The sequence below is a fragment of the Pelophylax lessonae genome (assembly GCF_965119305.1).
Source record: "Pelophylax lessonae genome assembly, chromosome: 3".
NCBI lineage: Eukaryota > Metazoa > Chordata > Amphibia > Anura > Ranidae > Pelophylax > Pelophylax lessonae.
In genome coordinates this window covers 462,732,478-462,755,205 of record NC_138770.1, presented here as the reverse complement: position 1 = coordinate 462,755,205, position 22,728 = coordinate 462,732,478, and the positions used below count along the sequence as shown (strand labels likewise).

Below are 22,728 nucleotides of genomic sequence, written 5' to 3'. Positions count from 1 at the left end.
CATACTTTTTTTTTTTTTTGAACACATGAATGGTTTGCTACAATGCCTGTAACACAAATATTTGCACTGGGGTCATTAACAGCTGCAAAAACTAGAACCCCTGCCACCATGTTAAAAAGAAATAGAAAACCCGCAAATAGACTGTGTGAAGACCCACCCTTTGTAAATGACCACAGAGAGATAGAGGCCAAGCCAACAAATAATTTGCACATTTAAAATGAAATAAAAATAGGACTGGTTAGCCTAGAGATACAGCTATCTGACAAAAGAAATACATTGAAGGATCTATGCAATAAAGACAAACCTAGCCTCTATGTACAGGCACCAGGCCTGCCAGCCACGTCTCAGGTTCAGGCTTTAACAGACTCGGCCATAAATACATATAGCTAAAGCTGCATAATCTGTATGTCCATTAGCACTCCAAGACTTTCTTATTGATTAAAAAGGCAAAAAAGTTACACAATGCCCACATCCATACAACCATGCTTTCATCAAACAAATTTTTTATTTTACCTAAGACCGAGTACATTCCAAAACCATGTAAACAAAGCAAACCAAAAGGTATTTCAAAACTGTAAAAGTATAGATTTTAAAGCTTGCATGTCACCACTAGTGCATCGTATCTACCAGAACAGGACCCACTTAGCAATTTCATACTACATCATTTATCAAGCAATAAACCTACTGTTCAGCACAAAGTTATACTGCAGAAAAGAGTGTGCTAGTTACAAAGTATGAAGCATTTATTCTACTCAAGATTGCCAGTGGGTGCATCTTCTATCCTAAATTACCAAGTGTACAAAGCAATACATAATAGGCCACAATCTACACACTATATAAATTGGTATTACAGCCGTCAATACCATCTTGTAGGTGACACAAGAAAATACCATGCACAGAGAATCAGCTAGCATCTTTATCCACTTACAATCCTCATTTGAGCAATATAAAAGGGATTAAAATTTTGCTTCTTGCTGCTGTTGCTAACCTCAGATCACTGGAGTCTAGAACATGACAAGGAAAAACAATAAAATGCCTGTTCTCTTCAGCACGCCAGATCAATACCACCAGCAATACATGATTTGTGTGCTTCTTGCAGTGAATTTACAAAGATGATTTTTTTTCTCCTAACAGCTGTCATTAAAAGGATTCAGCATATTTATACATCTACTCTATGACCATTACACAAATACTAAACACTTACTAAAAATAACACAACACACTACACCAGGGCAAGCAAAATCATGGTGCAAATTGCTGAAATGTGGTGAGACAATTTCCAGGAGAATTCCGTGTTAAACAAAGAGCAGTGATTCAACATGGCCTTGTCAGAGTCCATATGCCTTGGTGGCAATAAAGTGCAGCAAATGGCTATGAACTCGGGAGGAACAAAAACAGACCACATATCTAAGAGACAACACTGCTCCAAAACAGCTATAGAAGGCTAGAACAAGACGGGAATTCAGTAATAAAAAGAACTTTAGCCCCCAGCAATTGGGTAATACAGGATTAAACCAGTACTTAGAAATAATTGTCCCTGGCTAACAGGCTGAGGACAAGAGATATGCTTAGTGTTCATACGTAGTAGTAAACTCTCAGACTAACACTGTACCTACATGTCAATACAGGCACTGGTTGATAGGCACCAAAGGGCCCCTGTGCCGAGAGTCATTTGTACAACCTCAATCCTCAACTACTGGACAATTTAAAATGCTTACTCTGTGTAGATGGCAAGCTCTCAGGAGCAAGGCCCTCCTAACCCCCTTATCTTGTAACTGTACGGTCTCCTTTTATTTTGTAGAGCACTGTACAAACCATAGGCACTTTATAAATTCTGTAAAATACTACTAATGATCCACAGCTAGACAGAAGTGAGCCATGTTTAGTTCTACGTAACATCAGGGGGGAAGGTCTCAGTATCCGCCTGACCCACATCAATATTAAATGGGCCCCTAGCTCCCCAAGGGCACTCTTGTCTTGTAACAGTACAGTCTCCCCTTATGTTGAAGAGCGCCTTACAAACTGTAGGTACTATAAATCCTGTATAATACTACTGATCCACAGATAGAAGTGAGCCATGTTCAGGTCTACAGAATATCAAGGGGAAGGTCTCTGCACCAGTCTGACCCGCATCTAGTAAAAACGGGCCATTACCTCTCTTAGGGCCCTCCTAACCTTCTCTTCTTGTAACAGTACTATCTCCCTTTGTTGTAGAGTACCTTTAGATTTAAATAAATCCTGTATTAGAATACTAGATTATAAGCGCTCACAAGCAGGGTCCTCCTAACAGTACGGTCTCCCTTTATTTTGTAGGGCTCCGTTCAAACTGTGGGCACTATATAAATCCTGTATATCACTACTACTGGTCTACAGCTAGACAGAAGTGAACTGTGTTCAAGACTCCATAACATCAGGAGGAAGGTCTCAGCACCAGTTCATTCCATATCTAGTATATATGGGCCCCTAGTTCCCTGAGGGCCCTCCTAACCTTCATGTCTTGTAACAGTACTGTCTCCCTTTAGGTATAAATCCTGCATTAGAATACTTTAGATTGTAAGCTCTCGTGAGCAGGGCCCTCCTAACCCTCGGTAACTGTACTATCTCCCTTTAATTTGCAGAGTGCCGTTCAAACTGTGGACACTATAAAATGTATAATACTGCTGCTGATCATCACCCAGATAGAAGTGAGCCATCCATGTTCAGGACTATATCAGGAGGAAGATCTCAGTACCCGTCTGACCCGCATCCAATTTAAAGGTACCCCTAGTTCCCCGAAGGCCCCCTTAACCTTCTTTCTTTGTAGCAGTACTGTCTCCAGCTACGTTGTAGAGTTCCTTCAGGTTTATAATAAACCCTGTATAATACTACTAATGAGCCACAGCCAGATAGAAGTAAGCCATGTTCAGGTCTACATATAAGGAGGAAGGTCTCAACCCATCTGACCCATATCTAATATAAATGGACGGCCTAGTTCCCTGATGGCCCCCCTAACCTTCTTGCCTTGTAGCAGTATAGTCAGTGTATGTTGCAGAGAACCTACAGATTTATATAAATCATAATAACTACGTCAGATTGTAAGCTCTCACAAACAGGTGCCTCTTAACCCTCAGTAACAGTACTATCCCCATTTATTTTGTTCAAACTGTGGGCATTATATAAATCCTGCTACTGATCCACAGCTAGATAGAATTGAGCCATGCTTAGGTCTACATATGAGAAAGGTCTCAGCACCCGTGTGGCCCATATCTAATATAAATGGGCCCCTAGCTCCCCGATGGCCCCCCTAACCTTCTTGCCTTGTAGCAGTATTGTCAGTTTATGTTGCAGAATGCCTAAAGATTTATATAAATCATAATAACTACGTCAGATTGTAAGATCTCACAAACAGGTCCCTCAACCCTCAGTAACAGTACTGACCCCCTTAATTTTGTAGGGCACCGTTCATATCTAAATCATATAATACTCCAGATTGTAAGCTCTTACAAGCAGGTCCCTCCTAACCCTCAGTAACAGTACTATCCCCCTTTATTTTGTAGGGCACCATTCATATATAAATCATATAATACTCCAGATTGTAAGCTCTTACAAGCAGGGCCTTCCTAACCCTCGTCTTGTACCAGTACTGTCTCTATTTTGTAGGGCACCATACAAACAGTAAGCATTATATAAAATATTATTGATCCACAGCTAGATAGATGTAAGCCATGTTTAGTTCTATTCCAGGTTTATGTGATATGAGAAAGGGGTCTCAGCACCCGTCTAGCTCCCTGGCACAAATGGTAAATAGTCCAGGTTTAAGTGACACCAGAAGGGGGTCTCAGGACCCATCTAGTACAAGTGAGCCCCTAGTTCCCTGGCACAAACGGTACATCGTCCAGGTTTAAGTGACACCAGAAGGGGGTCTCAGGACCCATCTAGTACAAGTGAGCCCCTAGCTCCCTGGCACAAACGGTACATCATCCAGGTTTAAGTGACACCAGAAGGAGGTCTCAGGACCCATCTAGTACAAGTGAGCCCCTAGCTCCCTGGCACAAATGGTAAATCGTCCAGGTTTAAGTGACACCAGAAGGGGGTCTCAGGACCCATCTAGTACAAGTGAGCACCTAGTTCCCTGGCACAAACGGTACATCATCCAGGTTTAAGTGACACCAGAAGGGGGTCTCAGGACCCATCTAGTACAAGTGAGCCCCTAGCTCCCTGGCACAAATGGTACGTCCGCCCCCTGAATGCAATGCAGCTCTGGAAAGAGGCACAGGGTTGTGTTCTCTTGATAGCAGCGGTGCTCCTTCCCCCCCTCCCTATTGCATCACAAGTTTGGTAAGCACCAGATAAAGCCACATTCCAGCAGGTCACATGGCCAGTAACATGGGGTGGGGAGGGCTCTCCAGTAAAAAAAACCAAACTCGGCTCATTCCCAAAAACTTCGCCAAGGGGGGAAAGTTCAAATCCCCCCCCCCTTCCCAAATGGAGCCTTGGGGGGGGGGGGGGGACAACCAGGGCGTAATGTGCGTGCAAAGCGGCCATCGTACCTTCGTCCAGAAGTCTTTCCAGGTGGTTAAATATCCCGCAGAAGTTGGGCAGACTGCTCATCAGCTTCTTATCGTTCATGAGTTGCATGAGATAGTCTGGGGTCGGCTTCGGCTTCTCCTTTGTTTCCATTTCCCCCACCATTATCCAAGCTCTCCGAAAACAAAAAAAACACTTAGAAAAAAATAATATATATATAAAAAATAGAAATACAAAAAAAAAAAAAAAAATTTAAAAAAAGAGACTCGAGGCTCGGTCTTTGGTGCTACAAGTAGAAAAGGAAGGAGGAAGAAGAAAAAATAATAAAAGAGGTAAAAGTCAGAAATGTTCCTTATTCCGCCCCCGGGGTGTCCGAATACATAAGCGGGGGGCGGGGGAAGGGCTCTCCCCGCAAACTAACACTTCACCCCCCTGGGCTCTCCTCCACAGCACAAAGCGGCCCCAGGAAGTCTGGAAGCTTCGCCGAGCGGCGCCTCACACACACGACGGACAGCACTGTGCACAGAAGGGCATCGGACGTGCTGTGCCGCTCTCTCTCTCCCTCTCGTTCTCTCTCGGCGTGTCACTCAGCTTCCCTTCTAACACAAGCCTTGACCGTCTCCTCTCCTCCTCCTTAGCACAATACCACCGCCACCGCCTCCTCCACCTCTATCTCCGTCTCTGTGTAGCCGCCTAGGCATGCGACGACTAAGTAGTCCCGTAGTAGCAGGTCTCCGGCCGCCGCGCGTCTGCTTACTTCTCCTTCTAAAGGAGTTCGCTTCAGTTCACGCAGCACTGAGAGGAAGAGGTGGAGGGGCGGAGAGCTCCGAGGATAGGAGGAAAGCCAAGGGTGGGAGCAGGGGCGGGGCCAGCCTCAGAGGAAGGGGGTAGTCCTTGGTGACTGTTGTTAGGGGGCGGGGAGAACATTTTTTACAGGGGAGTGTAGAGAGAGAGAGGGCTCGAGGCTGGACGGGGCGCCGCTGTTGCACCGAATCACATCGTTCGTGTGAGGAGAGGGACGGCGGGTTCGGTGCTGTGTGGTGAAGGGAGACACCAATATTGGGGGAAATAGTGTGTGTTCTCCCCCCCCACAACAGCAGTATATGGAACACCCCAAGAATGAAGTTGGAGACCGCACCAGTGCACGAGGACTGTGGTTTATTCCTTCGTAGACCGCCGCATAAGGAAAGAGCAATAAGCTGTGATGGAAAGTTTTCATCTCTACACTCAGCTCAGGAGAATAACCCCATCAATGCCAGATACTTTTGGGCCAAAAGGAATATAGCCCAGGGGTGTGAGCTTTCCCAAAATAAAGGGGGAGGGGAGGGGGGCATGGTGGTGTTTGTATTATAACAGAAAATAAAGCTGCCAATAGACTCTGATTGTACAACCTCCTTTATAGCCCATGTTCACAGTGATTTGTCATTGATAGGTCAAAACGCATATCAAGTCGCGGCCAATGGCGCCGCTCCAATCGTAGCGGCGCCGCACCGATTTGCAAAAGTAGTTTATAGTTAGGTTGAAAAAAGACACAAGTCCATCTGGCTCAACCACTAAAAAAACAAAAAGCAGTAAAGAAAACACAACTATACAACCCCATATACACAATCCAATACTCGCAGTTGATCCAGAGGAAGGCAAAAAAAAACCCAGCAAAGCATGATCCAATTTGCTACAGCAGGGGAAACATTTTTTAGTGTAGTTCCTGCACTACTTTTGCTGATTTCAAGTGCGACTTTAAAAGACGTCTGTGCATGAAGCCGCACTGATGTCTTTTAAGTAGCTCCTGAAATCGCGCTGCTTCAGGGGAAGCAGCACAGTTGTTAAGGCAGAAGGTTTTAATCTCAATGCATTCTTTGCATTAGGATAAAAAAAAGAAACCTAGGTGTAGCAACCCCCCCCTAACAGCCCATTCAGACTGGCGCGACAGGATTTTGTGGGGCGACCTGTGAAGTCGCAGTGCACGGCGCGACTTGCACGGACTTCATATAATTGAAGTCAATGCAAGTCGCCTCCAGGTCGCCCCAAAGTAGTACAGGACCCTTTTTCTAAGTCGAGGCAAATTGTGTCACTCCTATTAGAACGGGTCCTGTACTATTCAAAGGCGAGCGACTGACCGCGACTTGTCAGGCGACTTGGTCGCCTGACAAGTCGCGCTAGTGTGAATGGACCCTTATACTTACCTGAGGTCCTTCTCTATCCAGCAATGTTCATGAGTCACTTGGCCACCCAGGACTCTCCCTTCCGATTGGCTGGGACACAGCTGTGGCGCCATTGGCTCCCAAGACTGTCATTTACCCACTTCAGCCCCGGGAGGTCATTTTTTTGCGATTTGGCTTAAACTGACAATTGTGCGCTCGTTTCCCCACAAATAGAGCTTTCTTTTGGTGGTATTTGATCAACTCTGCGGTTTTTCGTTTTTGTGCTATAAACAAAAAAAGAGCATCAATTTTGAAAAAAAAAAAAAAACAATATTTTATACTTTCTGCTATAAAACATTCCCAATAAAAAAAAATAAAAAATCTAATTTTTTTTATCAGTTTAGGCCAATTTGTATTCTGCTACATATTTTTGGTAAAAAAAATCCCAAAAAGCGTAAAATAACTGGTTTGCACAAAAGTAATAGCATTTACAAACTACGGGATAGGTTTATGGACTTTTTTTTTTATTTTATTAGTAATGGTGGCTGTAACGGATCAACTGGCACCCCGACTGGGTACCTCAGTTGACGGATGCTCCTAGTGCTTCCCGAGGGCTCCAAGCACTCCACCAGACACCATAAACAACTCAGACCCCACAAACCACGCAGCTTGGTTGGGGTGTCGCCGTCTCCCACCCACCCGGGACCTACGACAAGGCTCCAGGTTCCAGTGGGTGAACATCTCTTTCCCCAGAGAGTGAAGCAGGAACAGGAAGAAGCTCTTACAAGAGCTTAGTGATTATTCAAGGCAGTATGAAGAGCATAGCAATCCCTTGTAGCAGATTCCCCCAATAAGGTCCACCTGGGCGGTAACCTTGTGGGGAACAGGACATGAAATTCACAATTCAATAAAAACAGAGTTTTGCACTCCCATACAATGTACACAATCCCTCCCCTCTGCCTGATTACATTATCACATGCAGATTAAATTGTATACAGAAACAGAATTAACCTGAACTAATTATCTAGCCATCTGGACAGAATAATTTGAGGTCATTAACATTTAACAATGGGACAGGCATACTTAACACAATCTACACCCCCGCTCAATAGATAGACAATAGGACAAGACTTCCAATGACAGTCTGTCCGTCTTCTACATTGAAACATATAGAATACACATCTAGGTGTCACAGACTCCATGGCAACAGACCACAGGTGCAAAGTGGAATCAAATCTCCACATTTCTTGAGAGACACCGTTGACAAATATCACTCTCCCATCTGAAGCCATCCAAACCATTCTCTCAGCGTACCCCAAGTATCTGTCCCTCACTCCCAGTGACGGTGAGCACCGTCACAGTGGCGATCGGCGATTTTTATCAGGACTGCAACATTGCGGCGGACAAATCTGACACTGACACTTTTTGGGGACCAGTGACATTAGAGTGATCAGTGCTAAATAATATGTACTGTTACTGTATATAAATTACACTGACAGGGAAGGGGGTTAACACTAAGGGTGATTAATGGGTTAAATGTGTTCCCTAGATGTGCTTACTAACTGTGGGGGGGATGGATTGAACAGAGGCAGAGAGAAGTCTGTGATTCAGCTTAGCTGAATCACATGGTCTTTTCCTGCCTCTCTGACAGGAGAGCCATCTTACATTGTTTACATTCCAGGCGGCTCTTCTGTCAGTTTTGGCGAAGATCGCGGGAGGCCGGCGGCGATTGAGCCCGCTCCTCCCGCGGTCTGCCTCCTGTAGATCTACGTGATTATGCACAGCCGAGCCGCCCTGCCACAGTAATTCTGCGTGGGGCAGACAGCAAGTGGTTAAATTCAGTTAGCCAATTAGGGGAGAGGGGGTGAACCGCAGCTCCAAGTCTGAATGAAAACACAGAGCAGCAGCTTGATTTGGGTGCCCCAATAGCAAGCTGCTTGCTGTGGGGGCACTCGAGAGGAGGGAGGGCCTAAGAGCAGCAACGAGAGAGACCCGAGAAGAGGGGAATTCGGGCTGCCCTGTGCAAATCCAACTGCACAGAGGAGGGAAGAATGACATGTTTGTTATTTAAAAAAAAATAAACAAGACTTTGCGATTACTTTAGTAGCATCAATGTGAACCAGGGCTAAGGTCTCTTTAACACTTGTGCGACCTGAAAGTCACTCGATTTTGACACAACTTGAAGCAATGCCTGTGTAATCTTGAAGTCTATAGACCTTGTCACATCAAAGTGGGACCAAAGTAGTGCAGGGACAACAGTACTCATTGGAAATCTTGCGGTACGACTTGTCATACCACTTTGTAGTCCCAAGTTGTAGGAAAAGTCGCACAATTGTAAAAGGGGCTTAGAGTGGTTCTAAAGGCAGATGTTTTTTTTTTTTTTATCATAAGGGGTTTGTAAACCCTCCTTTATTTTTTTTTATAAAAATAACAAACATGCCTATACTTACCTGCCATGTGCAATGGCTTTGGACAGAGCAGCCCCGATCCTCTTCTTTTGGGGTCCAGGAGAACAGGAATGCACCGAATCCCTGCTGTGAGCCGCTCCACACTGCGGTGTGAACCCAGCCTAAGGCTCTACAACCACTTTAGGATAAAAAAACCTTCTCTGTGTGCAGCAGCCCCCTAGTACTTACTTGAGCCCCATCTCGATCCAACAATGTTCCACAAGAGCCTCAACTACCTGATGACTCTCTCTGAATGTCTGGCAGCAGGGGGCGCCATTGGCTCCCGCTGCTGTTATTCATAGTTAGACAGCTAATGAGAAGAGAGAAGGGGCGGGGCTGAGCCACGACTCTGTGTCTATTCAGACACAGAGCCATGGCCTGGCTCCGCCCCTTCTCTCTCTGATTTGCTGAGACACAGCAGCGGAGCCATGGGCTCCCGCTGATGTCAATCAAAGTCAGTTAGTTAATCAGGAGAGAGAGGGGGCGGGGCTGAACTGCAGCTCTGTGTCTAAATGGACACACAGAGCTGCAGCTCGGTTCAGGTGTCCCATAGCAAGCTGCTTGCTGTGGGGGCAGGAGGGAGGAGCCAGGATCGCCAGTGAGGGTCCCAAGAAGAGAAGAATTGGTGCTGCTTTGTGCAAAACCAATGCTCAGGGCAGGTAAGTATAACATTTCTCTCCTCATTGGCTCACTGGCTATGATTGACAGCAGTTGGAGCCAATAGGCTCCCGTTGCTGTCTCAGCCAATGAGGAGGGAGAGTCCCGGGACAGCCGTGGCTATCGTGAACTACATTGGATCGGTGGGAGCTCAGGTAAGGATTGGGGGGGGGGCACTGCACCCATAAGGTTTTTTAACCTTCAACCTGTAACCACTTAAGCCCCGGAGGATTTGGCTGCTAAAAGACCAGGGGGTTTTTTGCGATTTTTTACTGCGTGACTTTGACGGACAATTGCGCGGTCGTGCGACGCTGTACCTAAACGAATTTCACGTCCTTTTTTTCCCATAAACAGAGCTTTCTTTTGGTGGTATTTGATCACCTGTGCGATTTTTTGATCATGCGCTATAAACAAAAAAAGAGCGTAATTTTTGCAAAAATAACAATATTTTTCACTTTTTTTTATATGAAATTCCCCCCCAAAATAATGTAAAAATCAAAATTTTTTAACATTTTCGGCCAAATTGTTTTACGCTACATATGTTTGGTAAAAAAAAATCGCAAAAAGCGTATTTTGATTGGTTTGCGCAAAAGTTATCGCGTTTACTAACAAAGGGAAAGATTTTTGTCATTTTTGGTGTTTTTTTTTTAACGAGTAATAGCGGCGATCTGCGATTTTTTTTGCAGGACTGCGACATTGCGGCGGACAGATCGGACCCTTGACTGACATTTTTGACACTTTTGGGGGTACCAGTGACATTACTGCAGTAATCAGTGCTATACATATGCACTGTTACTGCAAAAATGACACTGGCAGGGAAGGGGTTAACTTTATTGGACAGGGAGGGGTTAAGTGTGTCCTAGGGGCGTGTTTCTAACTGTGCAGGGACATTGCTATTGGTGTAAAAACAAAGATCAACAGTCCTACATAGTAGAACCGTCTGATCTTCATTTTTACACCAGGGAGAATGACGGGCGGCTTGTTTACATAAGCCGCTCCGCCTTTCTCCCTTCACAGGAGCGATCGTAGTGTGACCGGCGGACATCGAGTCCGCCGGTCACACGCACTGACTTGTCTGTGAACGAGCCGAGGCGGGCGCGCGCCCGCCCACAATTGGCTCGCAAGTCAGTGACAGGCGAGTGACGTATCCATACGTCACTCTGCCTGGCCGGGGCTGACCACCGCAGTATATAGTCGTGCGGCGGTCGGCAACCGGTTAAAACCACTTTAAGGGCCAGCTCCTACCAGAAAGCATGTTTCCCGCACCGTGTTCAAATGCGATGCCCTTGCGATCCACAGTGGGGATCAGTGAAATGCTAACAGCCCAGATGCAGGTTGCAAATGCAGTTCAGATGAGTGCTGAGACCCATCCTCCAAATGGAGATGCTTTTTCCTGTGTGTGTATGTACCTCGGAGCTGAGTGTAGCAGCCCATAGAAGTGGATGCAGATGCAGCAGCTGCACAGACACCATTGTATGTCAAAATTTGACACATGGACCAAAGATCCAAATGCAGATGGTACATATTCAGATCTGTGCACCTGCTCCTGCCCAGTTGTCAAACTTTGACATGCGATTGTGTCCGATTGTGTCTGTGCAGCTGTTGTTCAGATTGGAGGATGGGTCTCAGCACCCTTATGGTGGTCACACATGCCTTGATTTTTTATTTTTTATTAGATCGATTAGTGATTTGAATATCCATAATCTCTTCCTATCCATTTATGCTGACCATACACTTTACATTCTGATTGCGCAATCGCTTTTAAATCTACTAACAAGTATTTAATGTAAAGGCCTGTGGGATTGAATTGTACAGGCTGGTTCTCACATTATGTAGTTCTGATACAATGAAAGTTCATACAATCAGATTGAAGAGTGTATAGCCACCCATACGGTAGCCAAACACACTAAGATAAATGACTCATTTATTTTTCAATCAATCTTTTCTAATGGATGTTTATTAGTTAAAGTAGAATTCTTAACCACTTGGCGACTCCCCTCCCGCAATGTACTGCGGGCAAGCAGCTGGTGTAGGCAAAGCAACATACTGGCGTGTCCCCCGCCTTGCACCCACTGTGATTGTATGCAGCTGGAGCCTTTTAGCAAGTCCTGGTCATGGCTGGGACCTGTTGGTCAGCTGAGTGCAATCACGGCCCAGACTTCTGTGTTGGTAAAAAACACAGAGCTCTGTACACAACGATCTGCCAGTTAGAAAAAGCAGTACACAATACAAACATTACACATAGTTAGGCACACATTTAACCCCTCGATTGCCCCTAGATGTTAACCCCTTCCCAGCGAGTGCCATTAGTACAGTGACAGTGTATAGTATTATCACTGTTTAATGTCAGCGGCAGTCAGTCAGTCAGTCCCCCCCCCCCCCAGCATCAGTTAGCATCAGACTGGCCACCGCACTATCGGAGTCCCATTATAAATCGCTGATCACCGCCATTAGTAGTATAAAAAAAATTAAAATTCCAGTATATACAGTATACCATAGTTTGTAGGCACTATAATTTTCACACAAATCAATCAATATACACTTATTGAGATTTTTTTTATCAAAAACATCTAGCAGAATACATATTGGACAAAACTGATGAAGAAATTTGATTTTTAAAAATTTGTATTGGATATGTTTTATAGCAGAAAGTAAAAAATATTGGATTTTTTTTGTTTGTTTTTTTTTACATTTCTGTCTTTTTTTTTCATTTATAGCGCAAAAAAAAAAAAAAAACAGGTGCATCAAAGCTTGTCATAACATATCTTCAAGTCATCAATACATCACATCTTATAACAGGATAACGAAAAATCCAACAAGCTAACCTGTTTTATTTTTTTATTGTCCCTTTATGAGATGTGATGTATCGAGGACTTGAAGATACAGTATGTTATGTTATGACAAGCTTTGATGCACCTGTTGGTTTGTGAGTAGAATACTTGCCATTTTTTTAACATTAAAATATATTTTTGGAGGATAATGCACTAGACCAGTGTGCCCTCTGCTTTGCTTTATGGTTTAAGTGTATGCAGACCACCAAAAGAAAGCTCTATTTGTGTGAAAAAAATTATATGAATCTTGTTTGAGTACAGCATTACTTGACCGCGTAATTCCCAGTTAAAGTAGTGCAGTGCTGAATAGCAAAAAATGGCCTGGTCATGAAGGGGGTAAAATCTTCAGGCGCTTCAGCCCCTCTTCAAGGGGTTAAAAAAATGGCCCATTTCCCGGCAACACTTATGCTAACTAACCCGTGTCAGAAAGATCTGCAAACTTTCGTATTTTCAGGCCACTCCAGTCCAGTCAAGTGATCCTCCCTGTGTCAACCTCATCTCCCCTGCAGCCAGCACTGGTGTAAACAGGGAAAATCATGTAACCAGACTGGAGTGGGCTGAAATTACATAGGTAAACAGAGCTTTCTTACACAGGTTAGTTAGAATAGGTGTTAGGAGGGGGGACGAGACCTTTTTAAGTTTAGTTGGGTATATTCCAGAATTCTTTAACCACTCCCCCACAGCCAGGCAGGAACCTCCTTCTTCCAGGAGATCTACCCATACATCTTTTTGTTGTGGGCCCCCAGCGGATCACAGATTGGGGTAGAGGGCCACTGCAATTGGCCCTGTACCATGTGATCTTTATGACCAATCACATGTAAATACAGGCTGCAGCCTGTCAAGTCTCTCCTTTAACAGTGATCAGCTGTAGTGTGTAGTATAGTGCTGGGTATTGTACTACACGCAAGTAAAAAAAAAAAAAAAAAAAACATCTGTAAAAAAAAATTAAAGAATTGCAAAAAATAAAAGAATATTTAAATTTTATTCAAAAGATAAAACAATTAGGGGCTCATTCACACTTGCAGTGCTCTCAAAAGAGCTATCTGCATTCAGATTGCTCTTCAGGGAGCATTAAAAATGTTTAACCTCTTAAGTGCTAGACTACTGCACAGCAACTGTGTGCAATATGCGTGGTTGCAGTGCAGCTACAGCAAGGCCCCATTTACTTGAATAGGTTGTGGTTATCAAGTAGTATTCAAGAAAGAGATTGCGATGATCATTCTCTAAAGATGTGCTACACCCCTGTATTAGTATATACCATATCCAGGAGGGGTGCGAGTAAACTAGTCGATGAATATCTTAGACCCTATGTTACATGCATGCCTTCCTATATTTGTGATATGATACACTTCCTTCAAATCAATGATAACATTTCCATCACTGATATTTCCTTTTTGGTTACTATAGATGTAGAAGCACTTTATAGCTCAATCCCTCATGAGAATTGATTAGCAGCCATTAAACACATTTTATCCCAGTAGGGGAAACAAGATTGGGCATATTGTGAATGTATTATATTATTGTTGGACTTTATTCTCTCTCACAATGTTTTCACCTTTGATGGATCCCACTACCTCCAGGTGCAGGGGGTAGCAATGGGGACATGCTGTGCCCCATCATATGCAAACCTGTACCTGGGGGAGTGGGAACGAATGTTCCTCTCAGATGAGACTTTATCAATGTACATGGAACACATCTCTATGTGGTACCGGTACATCGATGATGTCTTTATCATATGGGATGGACCCCTTGATTTACTAGGAAAGTGTATAGAGATAATGAATAAGAACAATATAAATTTCTCCTTTACTATGTCATCCAATCCAGATAGAGTGGCATTTCTGGATGTGGAAGTTTATAGAGCAGATGACAACACACGCTGCAGTGACCTACATAGGAAATTCACGTCCGGAAACACTATATTGCACGCTTCAAGCTTTCACCCTAAACCTTTAGTCAATTCAATTCCCTATAGCCAATACCTCAGAATCAAACAGAACTGTTCTGATGATAAAACCTTCAAAGTTGCAGCCGATGACTCCATGATAGGTTACTGCAGAGAGGATACATCCTTAAAAAAGAGTGTTCAATCCAGCAAGCTCCAAAACTACACATGATCTATTATACTCTAAACCCAAAAAGTATGAGAACCTATTGAGGATTATCACAAGATATTCTAACCAACATTTACAAATAAGGAAAATTGCGGGGAAATATTGGCACATATTGGCCACGGACCCAATCCTTGGCCAGTGTGTCCCCCAAACCCCACAATTCACATTTTGGAAGACAACTGCTGTCAGAGACAAACTAGTCAAAAGTGAATTTAAAGGAGAGCTATCGGGAGATCCATGCAAATACAAAGGAACCTATATGTGTGGATCATGCAAATACTGCAAATATATGTATGTAGAAAAGAAGCCCATACTTCCAAATTAACAAAACTTTTAACCAAAACATTTTGCCAAATGCAGAACATTTGGGGCCATGTACATGCTTGTGTGTGACTACGGATGTTTTTACATCGACAAAACCAAACTGGAATTTTGGAAGAGAGCATATAGACATATTAGAAGCATGCAAACATGTAATCCTGATCTACCATTAGGCCGCCACACTATCACTGTACACAACAGGAAATTTCCCAGGATCAGGTTCCTGATCCTGAATCGGATCCATCCAAGCCCCAAGGGAGGAGATTGGAACAAAATTATTCTCCAGATGGAACTTAGGTGGATTCACAATTTAAAGGCCACCCATCCCCCAGGACTTAATGAAGCTGTTGTCTTCAGACCATTCCTGGAGGGGTTCTCTTCAGGAGGGATGGAGAAATAAATACAAATTTATAATTATCAACATTTAGAGTGTTCAAAATATCTCACTTCAAGCTCTATAATAGGGACCAAAACTAACTTATCTAATATTTGCAGTGTAATATTGGTTTTAATTGCTTGTGTAAAACTTGCATATGCTGTTTTGATAATGTAAACTTTGTCTCAGATACCCAGCCATATCATAATAATTTTTTATCAAAAATAAATTAACTATATGGTGAATTATTTGCAATTTATAGTGTAATTTTTCTCAGGCCACCAGATGGCATTATACATTAATTAGATATATGGCATGTGCTCTGGCATCTCTGGCGGCCCGGCACGGCAAAAGTTTCCAGGGCCTTTGAGGCAGGAGTAGAGTCTCTATGACCCTGCTTTCATCTTCTTCTGTCTCATCTTTGTTTCCTCCTGTTCTGCAAAAGGCGTCTGGGAGGACATCCGTGTCAGTGGAACGCACAGGTGTGACGTCATCTCACCACGATGCCATGGAGGGTATCTCGCGAATACGCGGTGGTGTGAGGTGGCGCTGCACGTCTGCGTTCCGGTAGGCCATTATGGACTCTGTATTCAGCAGCCAGCCTCATCGCACACAACTGTTTCGGGCGTGGAGCCTGATTGCGATAACCACTTGATATAAAAGCCTGGTCACAGTAAATACTCCTGTTCCCCCTTACTTGAGGACAGCCTATGTATATGTGCCTTTTGGTTGTGACAAAGATAGGTAAGTACTCTTCGAATACTATGCTAATGATTGTAAAACTGGAATGCCCTCCCTCTCTCTCTTGTTCTCGGCCTGCTTCTAAAACACATACCTGCCTTGTTACAAAGAGAAATACATATTTCTATAACATACTCTACAGTAAACCCCCCTCCATTGCGGGGGTTACGTTCCGGACCCAGCCGCGAAAAGTGAAATTCCGCGAAATAGAAAAACCCTATTAAAATGCATTGTAGGCATGTTTATTTTACTGTCACTGTACGTGTAGAAGCATTTTAAGGTCTTTAAACACACTTTTAAAACAATAGAAACTCATTTAAACACATAAAAGATACTTAGAGACAGAGCAAGAGCTATGAAAAACATAAAAATCTTTCATTTTTAATGATTTATATAGTAAAATAACATTACAAAAAAAACCGCGAATTACCGGGACCGCAAAAACTGAACCGCGATGTAGCGGGGGATTACTGTATTGATATTTATTACTATTACAGATTTATTTAGCTGGAATTGTTATTTATCTCTCCTTTATCACTATATACTTTTATATGTCTCCACTATCTTCTGAAGGGAGCATCTTTTCACACATTACAATATGTGATGATTTTTCACCTTCTATTCCTACAAATAGGCAGTCTTATTTAAAGTAGTATCTCTATTATTTCCAGTAGTCTTTTTCTTACCACCATCCTAGGTGGACTAGTATCTACAAGGTCCCCTTTTTCTTTTTAAAAATAGGAATATTTATATCAATCTAGCAATTAGTCAATATGTGCCTTTATTGCAGAGTCCACCTTTTTTGGCATCAGTTGCCATTCAGTGCTGGGTCCAGTTGCAACATCCCAAACATCAACATTACGTTTTGACAAGAGGTATATACAGATACTTTGTTCAGGCTTGATTGACGGATGTTCTGAGACATTGTGTTTATACTGTGAATGTGGAATCCTTCATCAATACAAACTATGTAAGTTTCTCCAGAATATTGCATTTTTTACCATTATTACTGTCATATGTGTAGCAGGATTCCCAGCTGTTTTGCTTAATATGGGTCCCCCTGGGTCACTGGGTGCAACAAAAGAACCTTTGTGCATGTTTCTCCAAGTGTGAGCACTGAGACAATGACCAGTCCAGTATCTTTGGTTTTTTGATATTTATTGAGAACTTGGATGGGAGAAGGGAATGAGTGGGATACTCCTTTGGCTCAGCTATGCACAATTTGCTAGGGACAACTGAAAAATGCAGATTGGGCGCTGACTTGGCACTGGCTAGATGCCGGTCAACGCCGGTTGACGCTGGTTAACGCTGGCTTGCTGCCTGTTAACTCCAAACTGACCTTGGACTGCTTTCTTACATAAAGAAGTCCTCTTATAAGCTCCCTTAAGCACTTCTTGCTGAGGTAGCTACTTGTACTACTGCTGCGCTGCTAAACTCTTCAGGGCCCACGCCGACACCCTCTTTCCCTCACTTATCTAAAGGGCTTAGACACTGGCACCCCCTTTCTCTAAGCCTTCCCTGCAGGTTAGCTGGCTTCCGGATCCCTCAGACCTTCTGGAGTAGTAGGCAGACACTGTTTTTTTTCAGAAACTTCTGCCCAGCAGCTCCACTCGGTCCACAGCTCTCTGGATCCCTCTCTCTGCAGCTCAGTTCAACTTCCGTCCTCTAGGCCAACTGCCCAGGACACCCTCACTCGCGCTGACAGGAGGAGAGACAGTCGTCACCCTCCTCCTGGGACTCTGCTTCCCGCCAAAGACGCCCTGTCACATACTCCCCTCAGACTTATAGCCCATCCCACGGTGCATTGCGGCAAACTCCACCTACTGAGATAGCCATAAGCCCTGGTGTACTATTGGTTAGATTTCGTCCACTGTCCAATAAGAACCCCCATTGGACACTGTGGGGAGGCTCCCTAGGCACAACAGGTCACACCTGGAAGCATGTGACAGCCTAGTTGAATGATCAGGCCCCCTTGATATGCAGACAGGGCCACCCACATGCTTTTTCCTAGCTCCTACCTAGGAGGGTGCAACATATGATATTGTATTCTTATTGATTCTTATGTTTGCATTCATAGAGGATTAACGCACTTTGTACAGTTGAAGAAGAAGCTATGCAAGCTTTAAAACGCGTCGGGTAATCTTGAAGTTAATCCGTATATTTCTTCAGTCATATGATGCAACGCAATTTCTGAACATTCCATGTATATTGTTCCATAGTGTGTATTTTTTGTATATGTTTTTATCCCTGTGATACAAATAAAATATGTTTTTTACAATATTATAGTATACTTGATAGGTGCCTATAAAGTCCCAATCTTCAGGGAAATTCTCTCCATGGTATAAGCAAGTAGTATTGCCCACTGAGTGCAACAGGTAGTATAATTCTTGCTGTGGCATGTGTACACCCTCACCCGCTACATTCCTAGCAAAAGGAGGGAGTGGTTAAGAGACTGTAAAAATGTCTCAACCTCAGGGTTTTACTGTCCCTCAGCTACAAGTGTAAATGAGCCCCTACACACTGACTACACCAGTGCAGCCAGCCCCAGTGTCCCTGAACATCTCCACATCAGTCCCAGTGTCAGCAAAAGGCCTCATTCACACAGGGTGTATCATTGTGTACCCTGTGCGAGTGCCATGTTTAGCCATGTGGAGATGCATAGGTGTATTCTTGTGCAGGCAGGTCCCTGTCTTTTTGGAAGTAGTGGCTGCACAGGCACAAACACTGCTCCCAATCTGGCATCTGTGTGGTTGCAAGCCCTAAACACAGACAGATTGGGAGCAGCAGTTGTGTCTGTGCAGCCTTTGCTTACTAATAGAGATAAATGTGACAGGATGCACATATGCACATTCTTGTGGAGGTAAACACTACCCTCGCACAGGGTAGGCATTGATACACCCCTTGTGAACAAGTCCTAATTGTAGAGCCAGTCACACCAGTGACAATATCACCAGAGCCATTGCAGCCAGCAAAAGCATTTCTGATCACCGCCATACCAGTGCAGTGTTGCTTATGCCTGCTGTCTGTACTAAACCTGGCCTGTTAACCATATTATTGCCTGCTGCCTTTACCGATCCTTTGCCTTTTTATTGCCCATGCCCCCGCCTGCTGTTGAACTGACCCATCTGCACATCCCGCTGACTACATTCTGGCAAGAAACCAGTCCCAGCTATGCCCTGCAGACAACTGCACTCCTGGAACCAAAGGGAATCTTTTGTTTTTCCTTTCTTCAGCCTACTTCCTGATCAGTGAATATGGCATTCCTGGGGGCAGACACGTGCTAGTAGTACTAGTTTAGTAATAAGGACTGCTTTAGGTGAAACTTCATTAAGCTACTGTATATTACCTGACCATTCGTACAGGGGAGACCATTAAAGTACATTGTTTTCTATGCAGTGTTGGTTGATTTTTTGTATAACCACTGGGTTTCTTTCTTTTTGCTTTTAAAAGTGGTTATTAAATACCACCAAAACAAAGCTTTAGCTGTCTCAAAAATGTTAAAAAAAATAATTCTGGGTATAGTACTGCATAACTGAGTAGCTATCAGTCAAAGTATCATAGCACTGAAAAATGTCCAGGTAATGATAGGGTATTATAGGCTGTAACTCATGTGGTTAAAAGAGAAGTATGGCCAAAGCTTTCTTTGGCTATATTTCTCTTGTAGGTCACAGGGGTGCAATCATATTTCTCCTCCTGTGACCCAGAGTCGACTGATAGCAGACTATTGCCCAGTATCAGCTGATGGGGCAGAACCATGCCAGGCTCTGGCTTTGGAAGGATCCTGACAACATTTTCAGGATTCACCCAGCTAGCTGCCTGACTGACAGCTGTTATCCCCTTTCAGCGCAGACTGAGCTGTGAGACTGAGCCAGCATTGCTCACCCCCTTCCCAGTGAGCACTAGAGGGACAGAGTGGAGAGTGGTGATTGATAGTTACTGTTCTCCACTCAGAGCAAAGTCAGAACTGAACAATCAGCAGTCATGTAATTGCTGACTTCTCAGTCTAAAGCTGGATACACACTATACAACTTTTGTTGTTTGATTTCATTTAGATTTACCTTCAACTATGTAGTGGTAGGGCCTGCCTGATTGCATACAAATTTGATAGTGTTTAGGTCTGACCTCCTATTATATGGTTTTGGTAAATCTAAAGGGAAAAATCGAACGGAAATTGTATAGTGTGTATCAAGCTTTAGAACCAAAAAAAAGCTGCGTCATGGGAAAGCTGCGTCATGGAGGTGAGTAAGTATGTATGTTAACTTGTTTTTTTTTTTTTTTATAAAAACGCCCATACTTCTCCTTTAAAGTTTAAAAGCTCACGTCACCCTGTTCCTACCCTTAGCCTGATCTCAACAAAACTGGAGGCTAAAAATCGCAGCCTTTCATCCTCCGTGCTGGTCGAGATAAATGATGCCTTCTCAGCACCTCCCTCTTACACACCCTTTGACGGTGACACTCTCAGATCTTTCCATGTGCACAGATTTTCTTGCTCGGAGGCAACAGTCTCTCAGCACCAGCAGATTGGGAGTGGTCATTACTGGAGTCGGTTAACTGAGCATTAACCCTTTACATACACAATAGCCCTAGACCATAAGTTTTAAAGCATAATTAAACTCTGTTCTAAACATAATAAATATAAAACAGTTCAAAGTGCAATATAAGAATATTTAATAACATAAAGTGGCATGTCATTACTGATGTTCCAGCCATCTTTTTTTGCTGAAGATGGCGCTGCATTGGAATTTTCTTCATGCCGACATCACCAACCCTGCTTCCCCCTTTTACAGATACAATAACAGCAATTCTGCACATGCGCAGTAAAAGAAAAAAAAATACCTGGGCTTTCTTTAGTTATAAAAGTTGCCATGGCGCTGTGATGAGTCTGAGGTGATTGAGCGCCTATGCCAGCCACAAGGGATAATATCTCTACGGCATGGCGCCCAGATAGCAAGGATAACTTGCCACAAGTTTGTGGCAGTGTTGAATTGTAAGTCTTGTTAACTTCTGCACATTTTCACTGGGAAGTTGTACACTTTACACACAAGTTCTACTTGACACTTTTCCAATTTGTATAAAATTTGTGTGGAAAGTCTCTAGCAAGAGCAAAATTGCAGTGGTGAGTCTACAGCAAGAGCTCTGCAAGTCAGTGAGCCCTGTGGTGGGATGACTATTACACAACATACCTGAACCAGAACTTGCAGCAGACTTGCAGAATGATTGCAAAGAAAGTTTAACAGAAGTCATACAATGCAGATTTGTTGCAAATGTGCAACAAACTTGTATAACCTGGTAAGTCTAGCAATAGCTTAGCAAGTAATTTTTTAAACTTGCAGCTCAATTACTTGCTATCTGGGCTTTGATCATGGGACAGGCTACTGTGGCATGTGCCAAGCTTTGAATGAACAATGAAACTGCGTATGCAAGAGTGATGTCATCGGCCGGAACAGACAGCAATATCTCCTAAACGGCACAGCTTTAGAACATATGGATGGTATTTGCATAGGATATTATACTATATACCGTATACTGCTTTTCAATGGGGGAAGGGGAAATGTTGGGTTTAATTCCGCTTTAAAGGAAACATATAGTACTCACAGCATCTATTGTAATTCTGACCTTTAAAGTTGAATTCCATGAATGGTTTATATTGTATAGTTACATTGGTCCAGCTTGGATGCATACCAGCCTTATCATTGTAGTAGTCTCTGCTGCTACAGTGGTGAATGCTGTCTTCTGGTTCCCCTGCTGCATAGTTCAATATATCTACCTATTCCAGTCATAGAACACCTGCATTCAGTGAATGGCGCCCATGCCAACCATATGTGTTCAATTTGCAGCAGGGCAGCCACTCAACATGGTACCTAGAAGGCTGCAATGACCATTGTAACAACAGAGACTACTATAGTGATTTTCAGTGTTTACAAGGATCCCACAGATATGGTATATGCATACTTACATTGATCCAAGCTGGACCGATTTAATTATGCAGTGTGTGTGCGTGTGTGGTGGGTGGGGTTGAAGGGCCAACTACAGCAATTGGATTATTTGTGTGTTTTTTTTTGTTTTTTTTTTTGGGGGGGGGGGGTGGGATTTAAAGCCTAACTCCAGGTTCCTTGTTATTTTTATATTTTTTTAATTTCTCTTTAACCGGGCATACCTTGCCTCAGAGCCTAACCGGGCATACCTTGCCTCAGAGCCTAACCGGGCATACCTTGCCTCAGAGCCTCAAAGCACTACAAAAACAGAAACAAACCAGAAAAAGAACAGTAGACACTATAAACCCCATCTTAAATCCAACAATTCGCTCTCAGAGCACTAAAGGGCTGCTCAGATCTGCCAAGGCATAAGTAAAAGGTTTAATAAACCAAAATTCAGAAAGACGCTACTCATTTTTAAAAGATACATGCAACTTTATGTGTGGGACACCACTGGTAGAAAAGGTACATTTTTGGAGTGTGCCTCCAGGTAGATATGTAGGCTCCTTGTGACTTTAAAAAGTTTGTTTGGGCCAAGCTGATCCAAGCAAACTATGTGCTTCATTTACAGATGCCCCTGCTGGGAGTGTTGTATAAACTGTATGTAGCATCAGATACA

General features: G+C 43.5%; 1 protein-coding gene across 11 annotated transcripts in view; it reads right to left on the bottom strand.

Moving 5' to 3' along the window:
* Positions 1–4,848, bottom strand: part of QKI (QKI, KH domain containing RNA binding) — a 260,193-nt gene extending 255,345 nt beyond the window's left edge. For all 11 annotated transcript variants that reach the window (XR_014225044.1, XM_082251334.1, XM_082251342.1 and 8 more), the window contains exon 1: positions 4,530–4,848. Coding sequence is in view for 10 of the 11 variants with exons in the window: in XM_082251334.1 (XP_082107460.1) it covers positions 4,530–4,671 (142 nt within the window). In the remaining variant the exon portion in view is untranslated. The remainder of the gene's footprint in view (positions 1–4,529) is intronic.
* Between the last annotated feature and the right edge of the window lie 17,880 nt (positions 4,849–22,728).